The sequence below is a fragment of the Hemicordylus capensis genome, chromosome 5, assembly GCF_027244095.1.
Source record: "Hemicordylus capensis ecotype Gifberg chromosome 5, rHemCap1.1.pri, whole genome shotgun sequence".
NCBI classification, from domain to species: domain Eukaryota; kingdom Metazoa; phylum Chordata; class Lepidosauria; order Squamata; family Cordylidae; genus Hemicordylus; species Hemicordylus capensis.
In genome coordinates this window covers 205,006,094-205,027,898 of record NC_069661.1, presented here as the reverse complement: position 1 = coordinate 205,027,898, position 21,805 = coordinate 205,006,094, and the positions used below count along the sequence as shown (strand labels likewise).

The following is a 21,805-nucleotide window of genomic DNA, read 5'->3' as shown; positions in this document are numbered from 1 at the left end:
AAACCCTAAATAGTTAACAATTTCCAAATGTCCTAAATAGTTAACAACCATAACACAATAAAACAAGATAAGCAAAATATAACCAAATACAATCTGTCACAGGAAGGCAATATCAGAATGTACAATACCCCAGCAGAATTCAAACACTAGACAAATTTAAGTTTTGCTGGAACAAAACAATTTTTCGCTGGTGGTGGTACATTGGGCACAGATGGGACTAATCTGATGTCTCAGTTGGCAAATTGCATAGGCTAGGTGCCATTATGGGGAAAGGCTTCATGCACATTGGTACCAGCCACCCTTCAGTAGATACACTCTCCTTTCTACTTTATGTCATCCTTTCAAAAGATTCAGTCATTCCTAGAGAGGCTATGGCAGTTACTTACAGTTTCATCACTGGATTACTGAATAAATGACTTGCAAAAGAATATGTAAACTGACTCTTTTGGGGGAAGCATTTTGTGTAAGTGGATATGAAATTCCCATATCTGTGTCGACTCATTTACACAGTCACTACTTGATGCTGAACTCATCCAAAGACATGAATGGGTGAACTATGGCTGTAGCTCTGAGCTTTTAAAATGAAGGATAGGATGTAAATGCAACAAATTAAAAAAACAAGTTTATAGCCAGGAAGTTGAACCGTTTGGGTTTAGTTCTGATTCAGGATCATCAATATTTTTTAACTCTCTGGTTCAGACACTAACTTTAAAAAGTGGTTTGGTGACTGGTTCCAGCACTTTGAACCAGTTTAGATATCTTTCAAGAATAATAATATTGAACTCTTGCTTGCAGTGCAACTCTGTAAAATGAATACAGTGGCTGACATCCAGATGAATCCTACAATGCGGTGGAAGAAGCTGGAGTGTAGTGGAGGGGGTATGCGCAGAGACCGAGCGCTGGTCCTTCTCAGCTTCTCTGGTTGTTGGGGTGGGCATGGCCATGGGGGCTGTCATGGAGAGTGCCTGCACTTCTGAATTTGCTACTGCATCACTGGAGGGGAAGACATAATTTTCTACAGCCCCTGCCCTTCCCTCTTCAACCATCAGGGTCATATTTTTTGGGTGCCACAGTGGATTGCAAAAAGAACGGGATCCACGAAAGTTGCTTCTTTTCTGTTGCATATGTGAAATGCTTTTGGTATGCACAGTTAATATGTATATGAGCGAGGTGTCCTCCTTTCTAAAAAGCAGCTTGACCTAAACAAGCTGTATACTTGCCACAGGAATTTTGTAATGAGAATACGTTAGGGTTAGAACTCCAAACAAATGCCCCTGATTTATTTGGGCTATGAAAAGGGAGATACAAGGGAATATATGTAATAGTGATGTTGCCATAGTCAAAACACTCTTAATTTTTGTCGATTTCCAAGGCCACATGTTCTGATTTAATCAGCGTAGTTATAAGGATAGATCAAAGTTAGGCCTAACTCTGAGGTCATTCACACAATCAAAAACTGTTCCACCTGGGTTTGGGAGCTGTGTGTATTCCCAATTTTCAGTTGTGTGGAAACAAGGTAAGGGGAAAACCTGGGTAGAACTGATTGTGTGGCAACAAGATAGGAGGAAAAGCTACCCAGGTTTTTCTCTTACCTTGCTTCTACCTTGCTTCTACACAATCACTTCTACCTAGGTTTACCTCTTACCTTGCTCCACACAACCAAAAATTGGGAGCACACACAGCTCCCAAACCCAGGTAGAACACAGTTTTTGATTGTATGAATAACTTCTTTTTGTTTCTTTTGTTCTGAACAAAACGGCAAAGATTAAAATTATAAATATTAGTGTGTTGGCCAAGTGAGAAGTAATCTTTCGAAACCATCATTAAAGTAACATCATAAGGAAATATTTTCAGATTTCTTAAAAAGTAAACCTATGTACTCAGAAACAAGTCTCACTAAATTTGGTGGGACTTATTTCCTAGAAACTATGTTTATTATTGCAACCTAAATATGTAACACAATGATTATTTTTCTCAGAAGCAAAATGAGGAAATTGACTTCCTTTCTTTAATCAACTGCCAGTTGAGCTTCAGGATAATCTGGTCCTTTAAGCCTTATTTTCTCTGGCTTACATAAAGTCACGACCTCTGTTGATGACCTCTTTTGGGCCTTGTTAGGTATTTTTTCAGGAGAACAAGAGTCATTGAAATCTGAAGACTTACTATCCTATATGTTAATAGCAGCCAGACTGATCCGAGCTAGAAAGGGAAAGAGGGAGTGTAATCTTTAGAGGATTAGTATAATAATCCTCTATATAGGTATATAGCAACAGCTGAAAAATTAACCTGTTATTTAAATATTTGAAAAGGCATAATTCCATCTTTATCTTTATGATTTGGCATGATCTATTATTATTATTTAATCATAAAAAATATGGAAGGGAGCAATTCAAAAAATTTTCAGGCTTGAAAAGATGTATTTGTTTAAGAATGATTTTGATGTAGATTGTTCAGCAAATGTTTTGTTTTTATTTGTTTGGGGTTTTCTTCTTTGAATTGTAATACTGTATGTTTTGGGGTTTTTTAACCTCTGTCTACATAAGTTAAGAACATAAGAACAGCCCTGCTGGATAATGCCCATGGCCTGTCTAGTCCAGCATCCTGTTTCACACAGTGGCCCACCAGATGCCACTGGGAGCATACAGGCAGGAGTTGAGGGCATGACCTCTCTCATGCTGTTACTCCCCTGCAGCTGGTACTCAGAGGCATCCTGCCTTGAGGCTGGCCTATAGCCCTTCGACTAGTAGCCATTAATAGACCTCTCCTCCATGAAGCTATCCAAACCCCTCTTAAAGCCATCCAGGTTGTTGAGCTCTCTTTTCATCTTCTGGTGTCAAGTTGTTCTTGATGATAAATCGTCACATCCTTAGTCTGCAACAAAAATCTTAGACTGGACAGGAGCTCTTATTCCAGACTTAAAACATGAACCTCTGTTCCAGACAAAAGACTCCTTTCTAGGCTAAGGACAACTGTGAATGCTACTCAGTGTTTTTGTTACAAATTAAAATAATACTGTGGCATACATGAGAAAAACTGAACCACCAAATAGACAATATTAGCTGCCAGATATTATAATGCTATAATCTTTTTCATCCATTTATGAATGAGGATCTCTGCATACTCACATAGTAAAGAGATGGTTGATGCTGGGTTGTGAGTGGGGGACAGGGTTAAGAAACTAGGTGGAATAGTGGTGAACACAGATCTACATTCTAAGGTGTGGTGGAAGTGGTTTAAACTAGGGCTGAGTTGAAATGCCTCCCCTGGCTCGTCAGCCCCCATTTGTACCACTCTGATGATGATTTGTGGGACCTGCAAAAACAGGGAAAATATTCACTTGTGGAAGGGAGTGGGAGTGCATCCACTTGTTGCCTAGAGCAGGGGTTCTTGTCAGGAGTCTGTCTGTCTGGTGTCGAAGTCACAGTCTCCATTAAGGTCACTGGAAGGTCCTTGGAATGCTCTTTGGTCTGCAAGAAAAGCAGAAAGAACAATTTACTATGGTATCAAGTTCAGACAGCCTCCCCCACAAGCTCAGTCTGCTCACCAGATAGCACTGTTCCAGAGCAAAAGGGATGCAAGGCGTTCCCAGGAGAGATGTTGTAGCTAGGTACAATTGTCAGGACTCGGTCAGGTAGCAGAGTTAAAGCAGGAAACACTTTGGTCTCTAGAGGCCAACATGAAGCTCGGGTTCCTCTTGAGTCTGAGGTTCAGCTGAAGCAGGCTCCAGGAGACATGTTGCTTCCAGCGTTTGGCTACAGCCTTCAGACTTAATTTATAGCCTGGCTTAATTTTTCTCTGCCTTTGGCCAGCTCACACAGTTTCAGAGTTTATCTGGCTTGTTGAGCAGCCGTTTACTTCTCCTGTTGTTGACATTTCATCAGTCTTATCTCGCGAGGAGGCAGAGGTGGTTTGTTGTTTCCCTCAGTGTTCTGTTCTCCATTCCCTGCCTCTGCTGCCTCTGATGGCCCCGATTGTCCTGAAGCTTTGACCGGACCTGCCTCAGCTATCTCCTGTGGGCTGGCAGCCAGGCTCTGCCCTTCAGGTACCCCTGTAGCTGCTGGAGGACTGCCAGCTTCCCCTTCTTCGCTATCTGAGGACAGGAGCATGATAGTTCTCAACCTTGTGTCCTTAGATGTTCTTGGACTTCAACTCCCGTAATCCCCAACCAAAAGCTACTGGGGCTGGGGATTATGGGAGTTGAAGTCCAATAACATCTGGAGACCCAACGTTGAGAATCCCTCGCCTAGGGGACAGCCAGGAATTGCTTAATCTTTTCTGGCACTGTCCTGCCAGGATGGGTAATTCTGTAGCACAGGAGGAGAGGGATGTGTCCCTGATTACCTAGGAGATGCACTTCCCCTTTTTTCTCAGTTATTTGTATTTCCCAAAGTATTTACATAGAAACAAAAAACCAAAATATCAAGAAAGTCACGGGGGGGGGAGTAATTCTCCATACCACCTCTCACTGGGGTGTCTTATTGCCTAGAAAAAAGGCAATTGGTTGAAGTTCCCTCTTTCAAGTTGCTTGGCTAGTAGTGATTGTGACATCTTGCTGACTATGTGACCTCTGCCTGGCTAGGACTATTCAGGGAAGAAGCTATTAATTGTGCCAGTGGAAGAGCAAAAAGGAAGACTGTTGTGGCTGCAAATGCAGCAAACATGTTCAAGCAACATTCACCACATTTTTGTCTGCCTGTACCCTTACAAATCTATATATTCAAAAGATTTCAGAGACGCCGATTTAGGTCAGAATAAAACACGTGTAGTTTAAGAATGTATCTGTATAAGCTTTGTAAATGTCACAGGCTCTTGTTTAGTACAGTATCCTTTCTTGGTGATGCAAAACTCAAGCAAATTCATGCTAACAAATTTGCCATCTTCTATCTCTAGCGGGCAACTTCCTTGCAGTTGAGTCTTTTTGTGCCAATGAACACATATTTTTGGATTATCAATACACATGTGCTCCATTCTGAGGCATATTTTTTTCAGTGAAGAGAATCCATGTTGAGACTAAGATCAAGAAAGATTATCACCCATGAAGATGTTCAGGGGAACTGGGAGCTGGAAAATACTGTATCTAAAAAAACCCAAATAAACATTTGAAAATGGCTGTTTGTGGCCATGATAGTCCTGCTTTATGTTCCTCCTCTGGCACCATTGTGCCTTCTTCACTGCATGATCCAGAGGCATTAACTGCATGATGCAGAGCCAGCAAGGTCTAGTGTTGGACCAGGATGAGGGAGACCCAAGTTCAAATCCCCATTCAACCACAAAACGCACTGGGCAACTCTGGGTCAATCACTTACTTTGCAGCCCTAACCTACCTCACAGGGTTGTTGTGAGGATTAACATAACCAGGTACACTGCTCTGGGCTCCTTGGAGGAGCAGGATATAAATGTAAAAGTAAATAAATGATCCTAGCCAATCAGAGGTCACATCATGAACAAGATGAGATCATACCATTTTACTGGTCAATCAGATTGGCTTGTTGGTTTCTTCATGCGTCCCTTGGTATTTTGATGTGTTTATATGGGAGCTGTTAAAAAAAGCATAACTGAGGAAAATATAGGTATGTATCTGGGTAAATGTAAATATTATAGATGAATGTGCATCCCATAAGAATTAAAAAGAAAGAATTATCTACTCCAAAACTGAAAGGTGGAGAAATACCGAAAAGCCTACTAGAGATTCATTATTAATTAATCAGACATTATTCTTTGGGATTAAAGAAGCCCCCAAGTCCATCATTCAACCTGTTGGTGCAAATAAAAAAAGTGAATGGAAAAACCTTCGCAATGTGAGCCGCTACTTAAGAACAAAAGATCAGCCCTGCTGGATCAGGCTTAAGGCCTATCTGGTCCAGCATCCTGTTTCACACATTGGCCCACCAGATGCCTCTGGGAAGCCCACAGGTAAGAGGTATGTGCATACCCTCTCTCTTGCTGATGCTCTCCTGCAACTGGTATTGAGAGGCATCATGGTTCTGAGGCTGGAGGTGGCCCATAGCCACCAGACTAGAAGTCACTGATAGACCTGTTCTCCATGAATTTGTCTAAGCTTCTTTTAAAGCCATCCAAGCTGGTGGCCATCACTGCATTCCATAGATTAATTATGAACTGTGTGAAAAAGCACTTCCGCTTTTTCCTAAAGCAGTCCTAAATTTGCCGACCTTCAGTTTCATGGGGTGACCCCTGGTTCTTGTGCTGTAAGAGAGGGAGAAAAATTTCTCTCTGTCTACTCTCTCCATGTATAATTTTATACATCTCGGTAATGTCTCCCCTTAGCTGCCTCTTTTCCAAAGTAAAGAGCCCCAGATGCTGTCGCCTAGCCTCATAAGGAAGGTGCTCCAGGCCCCTGATCATCTTTGTTGCCCTCTTCTGTGTATCACATAGCCTGTGAATTTGGGGTGGGAAGAACTGTGTCTTCTCAAAATATGTACATCTGTGCACATATTCAGCTTGCAGAGTGTTTATGAACTCATGAACTCAGTGGAATGCATCTCTCACATGGACAAACTCTCATTGGCTAGGTAACTTCAGTTTGACATTTCTAGAACTGGCAATAACAAACAGTTGTGGATGGCTGGTGAGAAAAAGAGTAGCACTGAGACAGAGATAGTGAGCCGGGTCTCACGATCAGTGAGACCTGGTTTGGTGAGCTGAGCGGGGAGAGCGAGCTAAGCCCGCTCTCCCCGCAGACGATCAGAGCGGGAGGCCTGGGTGGCTGGATCAGCCGCCCACGCGATTCCCAGCTCTGTCACGGAGCCGGTGCGGGTTGCGGGAAGCGGGGGCTGATCACCCCCCGGAAGCTCCAGCACGCCCTGTGCGAATGTGCAGAGCATGCTGGCGAGACCCCCAGAGCCAGGATGTGGTTTTTTGCCTTCCCTCCGGGAGTCTCCTCGTGAGTAGCCATGGCGTGGAGCTGCGCCACGCCTACTCACAATACAAAAACCCGGGTTTGCAGAGTGCTCGCTCCGCAAACCCGGTTTTAGGGGAGGGGGACCTTGAGCGGGTTTACTTGAGCGGGTTACCCGCTCTAGAACCACAGGGCTCGCAGCCGAGCCTGGTGGTTCACACGATTGCAGAAAATCAGGATAGCGGAGGCTAGTCCGATTTTCTGCAGTCGTGTGAATAGCCTCAGTAAGTGTTAGGGGAAAGGGAGTGATGTATGAAAGCTAATGAGTACATAGAATAATGCTAATTGCATGATAGGCGTTGGTTAAGGGAAGGGAAGTTGTTTTGGAATAGGATTACAAATCCATTTTTTAACATTGTTTAAAAATATAGCATGTACTTCAGTTTTACTGGATTGCAAGTTTCGTACATGTACTAGAAGTAGGGCTGAATCCCAGTATCTTGTTTGTTGATTACTGTGAATCATTATAGTTTACCTAAAATGATGCCTAGCCACCTGTTTAGTTCCTTCAAACAGGTGGGTGAAGCAGGACTTCATATTGGCCCCTTTCCTGTTTAATTATATCAGTTCAGTGATCCAGGCTCTTATTGACTCTAGCTTTCACAATCCAAGATTGGCGAGCAGGCCAATTCTTGGCCTGTTATATGCAGATGATACTGCTATTCTCCCTTTTTCATTACTAGGGCTGAGGAGAGCCCTCCAGGTTTCTTCCACCTATTGCTCAGAGGAAAAGTTGACCATCAATTATTCTGAAACAGAAGTTATGATCTTTACTAAAGAGCCTAACTAAACACAGATGACAGATAAATTTATAAAGGTTAGGAGGGCCCAGATTTCCCATGCTACAGAGAGTGCCCAAAGAAGTGTAGCAGCAAACCTTAGATTCTGTTTTTCAAATGGAGGGTCGTTTATTCCTCCTGTGGTTAGAGTGTTCCAAGGTAAGATAGTTGCTCAACTGTTATGTGGATCACAGACCTGTGTTTATAAGGATTTTTGCCCCCTGGAGGTGATCCAGTCAAATTTTCGAAAGCCATCTTTGGTGTATCACGCTGTGTCCCCGACACAGTTCACCTCTGTATAGATTCAGGGTCCGTTTCATTAGAGGCATGAGCCTGGTTAAATAAGACCAATTTCTGGCTCAAACTAAAGATTTACTCTGTGGGACTGGCCCCTTAACCCTGGTTGACAGCTTCCATTGAGGTTGGATGAGAGTTTTAGAAGAGAAACTCCAGAGTTGCAGACTCTCTCCCCCAGCTCTGCTGTCTGTGGGATATTCTAAAGCAAAGGAGACCCATAAAACAACACATTTGGGACATGGATTTTCAAATGGACAGTAGTCTGGTCTCCCGTTGTGTGGAGGTTGAAACCTTATTAAAGATTTCTCCCCAGCAAAATATCTTTACAATATTGTAAAACCGAAGTACCGAAGCTCTTTCACCTTAGCCTGGCTTAATGTGCTGCCATCAGCTGTACTGGAGGGGAGATACCTTTGAATTCCTTATGCAATATCCAATTTGTCTCTGCCATTGAGAGAGGTTGAAACTATGGACCATGTGATATTATACTGCCAGTTTTATAGATATGTAATTTGATTCCCTGGGGAAGTGTTGGACTCTGAGTATTGATTTAGTGTATCTGTAATATTGTAAATGTAAGTTAGCTGTATTAATTTTTCTGTAACTCCGCATTTCCCCCCTTGTTTCTGTTTGTTTTCTGGTCTCGGACTGTAATGAACTTAATTTGAATTTAAAATGATTCCTGATTATTGGAGTCTGCACTGTGACAAAATTTCCTAAGAAATCTCTTATGCCTTCTCACAAGCTTTGGAATCTGGTATATGAGGTATGCTGTAACTAAAAATTAGACTTTATGCTCTAACTTTAAAAACCAGAAATCTAAAAAGAAAACTAAATTAACCTAAACTTAGAAAACTAGTTTGTGGGGGTTTTAAATCAATAAAATTAAAAGGAATAGGAGTGCTTCAGAAATGTATTGATTTTTCTGATATGTAAACAATCTATAGGTTTAGTCTTTAAACATTTGTATAATTCATTCTTAATACTAGCTTTCAAAAAACGAACAGCATGTTTCAGTTAACATTTTGCACAGGCTATTAAATTATTGTGTGAAAATTGTAATGGGCCTAATCTATCATTTAAATCACTGCATGGAAGCCACATTTTTAAACAAAAGTTTAATGAAGAACATGAAACTATCTGCCCACTGAGAGAATTAAATATGAGATTTATAGATCTCTCTGTCTTGTCTTGTTAGATATTGCAACAATTGTAAAATGTCAACGAATCAATTTCCTATATCTTGTGAAATTCAATTGAAGTTTTTAGACTATCTGATGGTTTCAGTTTGATTAAAAACAACAACAAAAAACTAGAAGCAGCAACCTGTTAAAATCAGTGTTATGTTTGATTGATTTGATTTATATACCACCCTTCCAAAATGGCTCAGGGTGGCTTACAACAGGATAAAAACAATTAAAACCAGTTAACAATTAAAATAAAAACTATAAAAACAGAATAAAACCAATTAAACATTCAAGCAGCCAAACACCCTGGAAAACTAGGGCAACCATTTAAAACAATTTAAAAACCCTGGAAGACCAGGCCAAATAGATAGGTTTTAAGGGCTCTCCTGAAAGACAGTAATGAACTCAAATTATGGACTTCTGCCAGGAGTGCATTCCATTGCTCAGCAGCAGCTACAGAGAAGGCCCAGCTCTGAGTTACCACCAGACGAACCGGTGGTAGCTTGAGACGGACCTCCTCAGATGACCTTAACGTGCAGTGGGGATCATGCAGAAGAAGGAACTCTCTAAGATAACTTGATCCTAAGCCATTCAGGGCTTTAAAAGTAATAACCAGCACTTTGTATTTTGCCCAGAAACATATTGGCAGCCAGTGTAACTGTTTCAAACAGGCATAATATGGACTCTCCGGGTTGCCCCAGAGACCAATCTAGCTGCCACATTTTGAACTAACAGAAGTTTCCAAACTATGTGAGCCCCACGTAGAACGCATTGCAATAGACAAGCCATGGATCATGGCTTGATGTTTGCATCCATGGTTTGCATCCAGTCATGGATGTTTCCATCCATGGGTTCTGTTAACACTATTGCAGTAGATCATGAGAGAAATGGCTCTTGTTAGAATATGGAGACTCTCAAATCTTATGTTGTGAGGGTACACAGAACCATGTACTCCTCTCTGGGCTCCTTGGAGGAAGAGCGGGATAGAGATGTAAAATAAATACAATAAAACATACTAAGGCAAATTGGATGATAGGCTGATCAGAAGCAAAGGAAGCCAAAACTCCTGTACCTTTTAATGGTTGTGTAGAAGTGTGAATTTTGGCAGGTTCAGCTTTTCTCACCTCACTTGCCAGATTCCCTCTGCTACACAACCATTAAAAGTAAAATGTGCTGTCGAGTCGGTGTCAACTCCTGGTGACCACAGAGCCCTGTGGTTGTCTTTGGTAGAATACAGGAGGGGTTTACCATTGCCATCTCCCACGTAGTATGACATGATGCCTTTCAGCATCTTCCTATATCGCTGCTGCCAGAAAGCATATTTCTATCTAGTAAGTCTTTATAATATCTCAGAAATCAGAGTCTACCTAAAACTTAACCCACACATTGTTTTCAAATCAAGATTTGAAAAACAAAAACTTTATTGAGCAATTAATCATACCAAAAATGAATCTAGTCCAACAGTCTGTATCCCTGCCTTTGGGAGAATCACAAATAGGCATAATGAAGGTAAGTAAAGTGTCCTGTCGAGTCGGTGTCAACTCTGGGCGACCACAGAGCCCTGAGGTTATCTTAGGTAGAAGATGCGGTGGCGGGGGGCGGTTACCATTGCCATCTCCCACGCAGTATAAGACGATGCCTTTCAGCATCTTCCTATATCACTGCTGTCTGATATAGGTGTTTCCTGTAGTCTGGGAAACATACCAGCAGGGATTCGAACCGGCAACCTCATGCTTACTAGTCAAGTCATTTCCCTGCTGCTCCATTAGGTGGACATAGCTAATTATGCATCAAATCAAGGGATATTTTCTTTTGTTTGTCATGACTGAGTTCTGGTTTTTAGAGGACTAGAAATTAATTTCTCAGTGTTTTACCTTTTCCATCCTATTTTTGATTGATCTATCATGCCCCTCTAAGTTATCCATCAGTGAATGGTTTGAATTGGTCTTTTGTGCTAGAATATAATTTTCGCTGTAGTACCACTAATGTCTGAGAGACCATCTCTCCTACTAACTGGCAGTGGCTCTTGAATAGCAGGGAAGGAGCAACAGCCCCTGTTCGACCCAGCATATTGTTTCTCCCTTGTGTTTCTTTTCAGATTGGGAGCCCCTTGGGTCAGAAAAGAAGCAGCATACAAATATTCTAAATAAACTATTTTTGAGGACGAGACAGCTGGACATGCTTCTTGTTCTTAGCACTTTCTAATTAAGTAGATAATTCTGAACTATTCTCGGAACTTCCCTAGAAATGATAGGTATCCTTTCTCCTGGGAAAGTAGTGGACTGGCAGCTCCAGCAACTGTTCCAGTTGATGATGTGCACCAAAAACAATAAATGTGTCAAAACCTACTTTTGAAAAATGGGCTCTTGTTTTCCTGGACCTAGACATGAGATTGGAATGAGCATCATGTTACCAACTGTAATTAAGCTGTTCTCTTTTCCTTTGTTAATACTGAGGTTGTGGGTGTCAAGGAGGTTTTCTTGACTTTGGAAGAAGAAGTAGGACAGAGTTTGAAAATTCTGTTCTCTTAACAGTCAATACAGCACATGCTAAAACTAATTATCATAGATACATTGCTGGCTGTTTCTAGGCTATTAAATGAAACTCTTTTGGTTAATTTACATATTTGAAGAGTTTCCCCAGTCAGTGCATTACTAAATTAAATCTTGTTAAAAAGTAGTCGTCCTGGCATAATATGTGAAACTTGGAATAGATGATTTCACTCTTAATTAATGTAATGGCAAATGAATGCAGAACATGCTGACCCACATGATGCACAAGGCAACACCATCATTGCCAATCAACCAGAGCTGCTGCACACTGGAAGCCAGCCCCAGTGATGTTGCACAACTGCTTAAAACAGGGCACCTGCACTTGCGCTGTTTCCATTTGCATTGGAAATGCTGTAAGTTCCACTGTACAAGTATGTGTGTGCTGTTTTAAATAGTTGTGCAGCTGTGATCTTGCATAACATTCCACATGTGCAGTAGCATCAGCTAATCAGGAATGCCAGCGTTGCCTTGTACATCATGTGGGCCACTCTTTATAATTATTTAGGATATTATCTTGGACCTTTTGAATCTCTTTTCAAGTTGACAGTTTGATAACAAGACAGACAGACCTATTTAAACTTATTTTGTATATAAATGTATTGGCTATAATAAATATATTCGAAAGTCTAATTACATAAATAGAGCCACCTAGTGGCACAGCGGGGAAATGACTTGCCTAGCAAGCATGAGGTTGCCCATTTGAATACCCGCTGGTATGTTTCCCATACTATGGGAAATACCTATATCAGGCAGCAGCGATATAGGAAGATGCTGAAAGGCATCCTTTCATACTGCGTGGGAGGCGGCGGCAATGGTTACCCCCTCCTGTCTTCTACCAAAGACAACCACAGGGCTCTGTGGTTGCCCGGAGTCGACACTGACTCAACGGCACACTTTACCTTTAATGCATAAATACATACAATTTAAAATATTGGATAGATTTTATTTATAACAACATTTATTTGTTGTTACATAGATGTAGATAATATTTAGCATCCTCATCATAAGTATGCAGGTATGCTAGCATTAATATATGTAATGTTCCAATCCAAATAATGTTAGTCATGTTTAAGTTCTGTTGGGGCAAGTTAATCATAACTAAAGTTCCACTAATCTTAATGGGATTTAAGCATCACTAACTTTATCTGGATTGGGACTTCTTTCTATATAGCTATGACCAAAGGGGTCATATATATATCAGCTATATATTTCTGACTGATATCGAACCCCTCATAATAATCTATGCTGCTTATTTCTGTGTTACTGAATAATAAATCACTGTGGGAGAAACAAAGTTTATTTATACCTATATGTGCATTAAGTTATGTACTTAAGCTCCTTGTTAATGCTATTTGCAAGGCTGTTCTATAATTCTATAAACATGGCTATTTTATTCTGATTCAAGGTTGTCTTTTCCATTTTTTTTACACTGCATAAATCTCATTTGAAGGTATGTGGATAAATGGAAGCAATTGCATAAATATTGTATATTGTTTGTTAAAAGTTAATATCCAAGGCACAGAAATTCATGAAGATGTTTATGTGTATGTATTGGAAATGTGTGAACATTATTTGGGCCAGAGAGTGAAATTACAGTCACATGAAATTAAATCTGACAGTTATATTGGTGCAGATACAGCCTCGTTCATTTTGACGCATGAGAGAGCATCACACACTCTCCAATGAGAAAACTGGAAATCCTGCTTGGAAGGCAGTTGGAGTTGTTCCATGACTTCAGTTGTCTTGGGATTTCTGTTGGTGAGTTTAGATGCTGGTTTTTTATTGCCAACTCAGAAGCAGGAGATAGACTTAGAAGGGGTTAGCTTTAACAGTTTGGGTCTGATCATCTGTAGGCCATATTTGAGAACTAGGGCCCCTTAAAGGTAAAGTGTGCCGTCAAGTCGATTTCGACTCCTGGCGCTGACAGAGCCCTGTGGTTTTCTTTTGGTAGAATACAGGAGGGGTTTACCATTGCCTCCTCCTGTAGAGTATGAGATGATGCCTTTCAGTAGCTTCCTATGTCGCTGCTGCCTGTTATAGTAGCTGCGGGGATTTTAACTGGCAACCTTCTGCTTGTTAGTCAAGCATTTCTCCGCTGCACTACTTAAGGTGGCAGTTACTTCACCACTAATTTTGTTGTTCCTCTCAGTAGGGATGAGTTATGCAGTAGCACCATCTGCTGGAAGTTGAAGAAGTACAGTGCATTTCAGGTTTTTTGTTTTCACTTTTGCATTTCAGTACACTTTGTTCAAGTTAATGAATACATTTTAATGGTTCCGTGTATAGAGGATATGTTTGATTGGAAGAATAGAGTACAGAGGGTAAAAAACAAATAGGTTTATAACCATAAGCCTTTCCACATAATTAGTCAAAAACATGCCTTGAGCGTATGATAACCTTTGTGCAACATACTGGAAAGTCCTTCATAATACCAACAGTATAACCTCAGTGCATGTGGGTAGGCTTGCTGTCTGGAAGGCGACATTACTGTAGTGATAGTTAGCTGTTTGTTTCCCACTCTTTAAAGAAACATCTAGGTAGATGTCCATTCCAAAGCTGCAGAGAGAACGTTTGTTTATTTTTACATTCATATTCCACCCTTCCTTCAAAGAGCCCAGAGTGGTGTACATAGTTAAGTTTCTCCTCACAACACCCGTGTGAAGTAGGTTAGGCTGAGAGAGAAGTGACTGGCCCAGAGTCACCCAGCAAGTATCATGGCTGAATGGGGATTTGAACTCGGGTCTCTCTGGTAATAGTCCAACACTCTTAAGCACTACACCATGCTGGCTCACATTATTCAAAGAATTAAAGATAAAATAACACACAGATGTTTGTAAATTCATGAGCATTAGTTTTGCTGCTGGTTCACACATTGTTTAAAAATGTGGCTACAGGAATGCTGAAATTGAACAGTGCAAAGTGCACACCTAACAAAGAATAAAATATAGTGTAGGCACTGCGGGACAGTGTTCCCCCGTACACGCGTCCATGTGCCCACACATTTTAAAATGTCCGTTCAGTTAATTTTAGGTCCCGCTCAGGTTGAATCAGAAAGGTCCACTCTGAATACATGTGCGCACACACTGCCTTGATACTGATGTCCAGAACAAACTTCATTGTGTACACAGATGAAAAAATCAGAGAGAACACTGCTGGGGGAGGGGAGTTCTTTATCAATGGCTTTGTGATAAGCAATACTCAAGTGCTTGTAATACTTGCACAATTAATGTGCTATCCAGAAAAAAAATATTGTATTTGTTCAGTTCTGTACTGCCCTTTTGAGTACTGGAAGTATGCAGTTAGCCTTGCGGTAGAAACCTTGCAGGAAAGCACATGGACTATGTTCATCAAATTTCACACACAAAATCTTGTGTTGCCTGATCATGTGTTGGAGAGCAATGCCCCCCCCAACTCTGTTGCCACATTTAGAGATGGCAAATTTGGGTTAATATGCCAAACATCTTCCAATCTGCTTCTCCCCTTCACTGCTCTCCCAGCTGGGACCGCGTTGCATCTTTTTCTGGTGTCGGCAGCAGCAAGTCAAGAGCAACTCTGGCAGGTACTGACTAGCATGCACCTTAACTGCACATGTATGTTAAGCACAGGTCAGGAGAGGCAGTGGAGGCTGGGGACAGTGTGCAGCAGCTGGCAGAAGATAACAGGGAACTAGACACACAGAGAATAGGTGAAAAGTCTAGGGCATGCTCTGTTGCAGACTTATAGTAGCATCTCTGCTGATTCTGCTGGTCATTTTGAACATGCAACAATCAGAACAATTCCCATTTGTCTTGAAAGTGTTGAGCATGATGAATTGTGTTGCTAAACACTTGTAAAATGCGCTGTCTAGAAGTGCCCATACAGAACCTCTGACTATCTTATATTACACTCATGGACATAGCAAGCGGGGGTTGGTGGGGGGGGGAGTATAAAGATATTTCACATTGCCAGCAATGTGAATAGTAGCAACAGACTGTGTACTGGCGAAGCTGTTAGGGCACATCTGGAGCTGCCTCTTATCCTTCAATATAATTTGCTAACAGTTGACTCAGAACACAGACTGCAAGCACTGCTCCCCTGTGCTGCTCTCAGAAACTGCACCAACATCATGGCCAGGATTAGCATGGGATGAAATGTTTTTTGTGTGACCTGGTTTGATCCTCTGCTAGATCATAAGCAAAGCATTAAATGTGTGGGTCACCAGAACACAACATGCATGGCATGGGCACGTCCACAGTCTGCTTTAGGTACATCTGGATTGCCACAGTCAGCAAAGGTGAAATTAGGCGTGTAAATATTGGTATATTTATTTTGGAGTTTAATTAGTGCAAGCTGGAAAACATTATATGCTATTCAGTCCCATTGGAATTAACGGTTTAGAGTGTAATTTAAGCATGTTTAATTTTATCTCATTTACTCCTATCTTCGCATTATCCCAGTTATGTGTTTCCCCCCTTGTAAGTAAAAAGTATGGGTGGATACTTCTAAATTATAATTTAATTTTACAGCAAATTTCCTTTTGCAGACAACATATGTAGAAATGTCTTCACTAGAATGAATGGAAATGTTAGGACTGGTGGATGGGGTACAAAGAATTACTATTAGCACTCTTGCACATACTCATTCAACGAATTCCCATGTTGTGCAGACTTAGTCAATGGTGCTGTTTAAAAAACAACCACATTCATCATTTTTAGTAGCATATCCCTATGAGCTTCTTCCATAAACAAAATCTGAATTTGAATTATTTCTTTCTCTTTGTGCACAGGAAAATGGGAAGGGTTGGTTAGGTTCTTACAACCTATCCAAGCCTAGTAAGCAAATGACTCATTTGTGTGTCATATGCAATGGAAACTTTTTAACATTTATGAAATGATACAAGTATTCCAAACGAAAAGAAATTCTGTATGAGAAATCTCAGGTCAAACAGTAGAGTTCAGGGCAGCTTCACAAGGGTGTTTAGATTAATTTTCTCTCTGAATAGTGCTTTCTTTCCAAACAGAAAGGCATGTGGTCAAAGGGTATACTTTATTGTATTATATATATTTTAGCTTTTTACTGGAACTGTGTTACTAAAAATAAGCATAGAATATTCTTACGTCTGTACATCTTTTGTGGGGGAGGGGAGGGGAGGGGGAAGATTATTATCCAGAGAGAGAAATTTAAAATACACGCACACAAAGATGGTCTTAGTGGCATCCTTGAAGAAAGTAATGCTGAGAGGACTATGTTAGCTGTTATAAGAAATAGCATCAGTAGTCTTTGTGAAAGTTATATATAATAATATGCATTAACAATAGCTATTGGCTTGGTTTGGAGAAGAATAAAATATGTTTGACATGCTTCCCACGAACTTATCTTGAAACTGGAGAACGTCAATATTATTTTTATAGTTCTCCTGGTGAAAAATTACAATAGAAAGTAATATATACACATGAGACCACTCCTCCCAAATAGTTCTCCAGTAGTCTCAGATTGCTGGGTCTCTTAATTCTTCATTAAGGGTCAAAAAGAGAAGATGTGTCTTGAATGTTTCGCCTATTTTTAGATCCTTTGCAAATGGCTTTGGCTGTGTGTGTGTGTGCACACGTGCATATGCATGCACACATATATGTATGCTACTTTTCATACAATTGCTGGTCTATGACCGAAATAAAGTTTTACTTACTTTACTTTACTTTTCATACAAGGTATGAAAATGTATGTGTTGCTTTTCAACAAGATCTCTAAAATGACTTAAAACCACTTGGAAACCAAAGTAACTGAACTGGATGTTTTTGAACAATCTTCAAAAGCAACCCCACATACAATGCATTACAATAATCCAACTGCTTTGTGCCATCTCAGCTGAATCTTTGGATAATTGCAGTGGAGGATTTAAGGAGAGGCAAAGTAGGCATGTGCTTATGGCGGCAAAATTTGTGGGGACTGAGGGTAGGAGTGGCAAGACGGAAGTCCTCCTCTTTTTTCTTCTAACAGCAGCAGGATGGGGGGCAGGGAAGGAGGCACAGCGGTGGGTGGCTGGGGGGAGCGGGGGTGAGGGGAAGGTTCTCCCTTTAACTTTAAGATCTTGGGTGACCTTGGGTGAGGGCGGTATAAAAATGTGCTAAATAAATAATAAATAAATAAAATGCCGCTGTGTGGTGGAATGGGGTGAGGGGAAAGTTCCCTCTTTTACCTTAAAACAACACTGCCACATTTTTGAGACACCTCAAGACATCTGATATGAAGTACAATGACAGAGATGTACATATCAGGTGGTATAAAAATATGATTGATAGATAGAAACAGAGATCCAAATGTGCATATGTTGTACTATTTTGTTTTATTTTGTAAGCCACCCAGAGAACAATTTCTTATGGGGTGGCTATATAAAATTATTACTATTGGAGGCCCAACACTCATAACTAGCCTTCTCACCAGGCACAGTTGTGTGGTGTGCTTATTCCCAGGAATTAACTTCATATTATGTGCACTTGTATACATTGGAACCTTGATGCCATTTTGTTAAATAAAAACTGCCCTGAAAAGCAGCAGTTGAGAGCAGACGAGTGTTCAGAGGAGCAGCACGTAATCCTTTCCCGGCATGCCACCTTCTTCTCAAATGGCACCTCAGTAGCTTTTCCTTCCACAGGGCTTGAAAACAGGTTTGCATCTGTTTTTAATCCCATAGAGTGTGGAAGCAGCTTGGAGAGGATGATTTGGAGTGAAGACACAGTGGGTGTGGCAGGATTGTGCCCTTCATCCTTCTTCCATCACGTCTCTCTCAATTGCTCCTTCATGAAATTATTTTTCTAAAAAACAAAATATAACCAAACCTAGCATTGGGATTCTTATATGGCATGTTTGTGTAATGTGTAGCTAGCTCCTTCTCAGCAGCAGAGTCTTCTGACTGGAGCTTCACATAGCAACTAATCAGCAATTAGATATTCAAGATCCAGAATGGTGAGAACCTTTAATTAGAAACAGCTGCTATAATTTGAATGCTAAGGCAGATTGTGCATGTCTTGATTTCTGTCATGAACATGTTACATCTGTACTGCAAAGTATATTCTAGTGAAATAACATCTTCCCTGTCATGTACATGCTTGTGCACAAACACCCATATGAGAATAAACACCCTATAAGGAAATATTCTTAGCAATTATTGCTTGATTAGATAAACAGGATTGGATAATCAAGAAGCTTTATTGCTGTAACCAAGTACAAAGATTCCACCTTGTGACAATGCTTATCAGGGTCCAATGTGCAAAGTATCTAATAGGTTAATAGGGACTCAATACTAGTATCTTGGACATTCTCTTTAGGTTAAGAGCATTTTGCATTTTCAAGGGATTTCACTGGACTAATATTAAAGCTGCTAGCACTCTGCAGGAACTTTGGATACCTTCTGTGATTTGGAAAATGGTAGCCTTTTCTTTCTGCACCAAGATTTGACTAACCTGGGTCTCTCTTTATCTTAAAACTTTGCTGCTGGATAACTTTGCAGATTAAGGATACAACCAAATGTATACAGTATAAAAATGACATTGCTATGCTCTGAAATGCATTGTCCACGTTTTTGTGAGGCATATCTTTCCTTTCAAGCTCTTTGAAAAATAGGTTCTTCTCATTTACAGCATAAGTGAGCTGTTTACAGTGCTGATTGGCTGGTGTTGGGGATGTGAATGCACTGGAATGAATGGCTGAAAGTGCTGGTTGAGCTATAGGATCAGAGGTCAAGTAAAGAAATCATGTTATATGAACTACAAAGTTTGTGGAAAGAACGGAGCTTTGTGTTTGGTCTGAGAATCAGAAACCAGTTCAGTGAAAGTATGAGGACAGCTTAGCTAGGAAAACTGAGGATACAAGCCATTTATATAAACAAAAGCTGTGAGATTATTATTATTATTTTGCTTCTTATGCTAAGTATTGTTTTAACTTTGTAACTGGTTGCAAACAGTCTTGAGAAAATCCAATAATCTATTGCTTAGTATTTATTTTCTATTTGAGGTAAATCATGTAGTGTTGTGTCTTTTGTTAACTGCTGGGTTGTGGTGAATGGGGCACAGGCCCCCAGTGAATTGCTTAGAGCCCCGAATCTCATCAGCTGCCTCCCCATTCTGTGACCTCTGTGCAGCAGTGGAAACCCCTGCACAGAGCATGGGTGGGATCGTCTGGCCTCACCTAGTTCTCTGCTGCTTGCACCTTCATAGGTGTTGTATTACCATTTTAGAATTTTTTTTTTTTAAAAAACAAGTAATTATTCTTCTGGAGGTGGGTATGACTGAGTTTAATTATCAAAAGGGAGCTGTCAGCCTAAGCCCCCAATCTTTTAGATACTTAGCAATGCCCTGGTTAACTGTATACGCTAGACTTGTGTTCCTCATAGCTGAGTGAGCTGAACACTTTCCTCATCCTGATTACTGCATCAGGATCATATCCCCCACAAGGTGCTTCATACTTTGTGGTCACACATTAATTTCTGCTTAGAATTATTTAACGGAAATCAACTTGAGCTCTGTGTGTAATATCAAAGAAACCTCTAATCCACTTTTGAATTTAATCTCTTTGCAGGTAGAAAGACATGACATGAATACGCTCAGTTTGCCTCTTAACATTCGTCGGGGAGGTTCGGACACCAATCTCAATTTCGATGTACCTGACGGTGTGTTTGAGTTTCAGAAAGTAAAACTCAATGCAGACAGCTTGAAACAAAAGATTCTGAAAGTTAAGGAACAAATCAAAATAGAACAAACTGCTCGGGATGGGAATGTGGCCGAGTATTTAAAGCTGGTAAACAGTGCAGACAAACAGCAAGCTGGGCGAATTAAACAAGTCTTTGAAAAGAAGAACCAAAAGTCTGCCCATTCCATAGCCCAGCTTCAGAAGAAACTGGAACAGTATCAGAGAAAGCTCAAGGATATTGAACAAAATGGTTCCTCCAAGAGTACGAAGGATGCATCCAAAGACAGCCTAAAGGAAATCCAATCTCTAAAGGATGCCCATGGAAAATCTCGTACTACTGGCCACAGCAGCGAAAGTAAGACAGGCGTTCCAGGGGTCTCATTGACACCACCAGTATTTGTTTTCAGCAAATCCAGAGAGTTTGCAAACTTGATCCGGAATAAATTTGGTAGTGCTGACAATATTGCTCACCTAAAGAGCAACTTGGATGACTTCAGACCAGAAACTAGTCCCAGGGCCTATGGTGGCAGTGCCACTTTAGTGGCTAAACCAAAATACACCAGTGATGATGAGTGCTCAAGTGCAACATCTGGCTCTGCAGACAGTAATGGCAACCAGTCCTTTGGCCATGGTGGGCCAAATGCACTGGACAGCCATGGAAAACTTTCCATGCTCTTGGAGGAACTGCGGGAAATGAAGGAGGCACAATCTCAATTGGCAGATGACATAGAGAATTTAAAAGTGCAGTTCAAGAGAGACTATGGCTTTATTTCTCAAACACTGCAGGAGGAAAGATACAGGTATGCCATTTTGTTGTTCTATTGAAATCATGTTGCACTGGAGGATATGAACGTGGGTGAGTCAAAGCAACACAGCAAATAAGGACGATGTGAACGTGGGTGAGTCAAAGCAACACAGCAAATAAGGACGATGTGAATGTGGGTGAGTTACCAGCAACATATTGAAGTGTACTTGATCTCCACCTTTGATAGTGACAATGTACAGCCATAGGTTGTTTCAGATTTTTAGGGCATGGGGCTTTATTAAGCATGGGTGGCATGAGAGAGACAGGGCAGGGTTGGCATCAGATTGCCCAGACCAGTCTGCTCCCCCACAGCCAACCACTTCAGCCCCAGCATCCACAGCTGCTGCCTAGTGGGTTAGCCTCCATTGAGTTGGGTTAGTCTCCTTTATGTGCAGGGCCAGTTTAGATTTTCCAGAGTACCCAATCTCCTGATGCACCACTGCGGGGCAGCATGTTCCATGGGGGGTGTGGGGCCACGGAGCCCATCAGAGGTTTTGTCCAAGGGCTCTTCACTACCTGACACCAGCCTGAGGAAGAGTAGCACCAGGAAGGGGCAGCAAGGCCAAGGAGTGGAAGAAAGCTGGAATACAGAGTGCAGAATGCTT

At 41.1% G+C, this 21,805-nt stretch overlaps 1 protein-coding gene across 7 annotated transcripts in view; it reads left to right on the top strand.

Moving 5' to 3' along the window:
- TMCC3 (transmembrane and coiled-coil domain family 3) overlaps positions 1-21,805 on the top strand; it is a 187,408-nt gene that overhangs the window by 155,657 nt on the left and 9,946 nt on the right. For all 7 annotated transcript variants that reach the window (XM_053255799.1, XM_053255794.1, XM_053255800.1 and 4 more), the window contains one exon: positions 20,285-21,195. In XM_053255799.1, coding sequence (XP_053111774.1) covers positions 20,300-21,195 — 896 coding nt within the window. In that variant the 5' untranslated portion in view covers positions 20,285-20,299. The remainder of the gene's footprint in view (positions 1-20,284; positions 21,196-21,805) is intronic.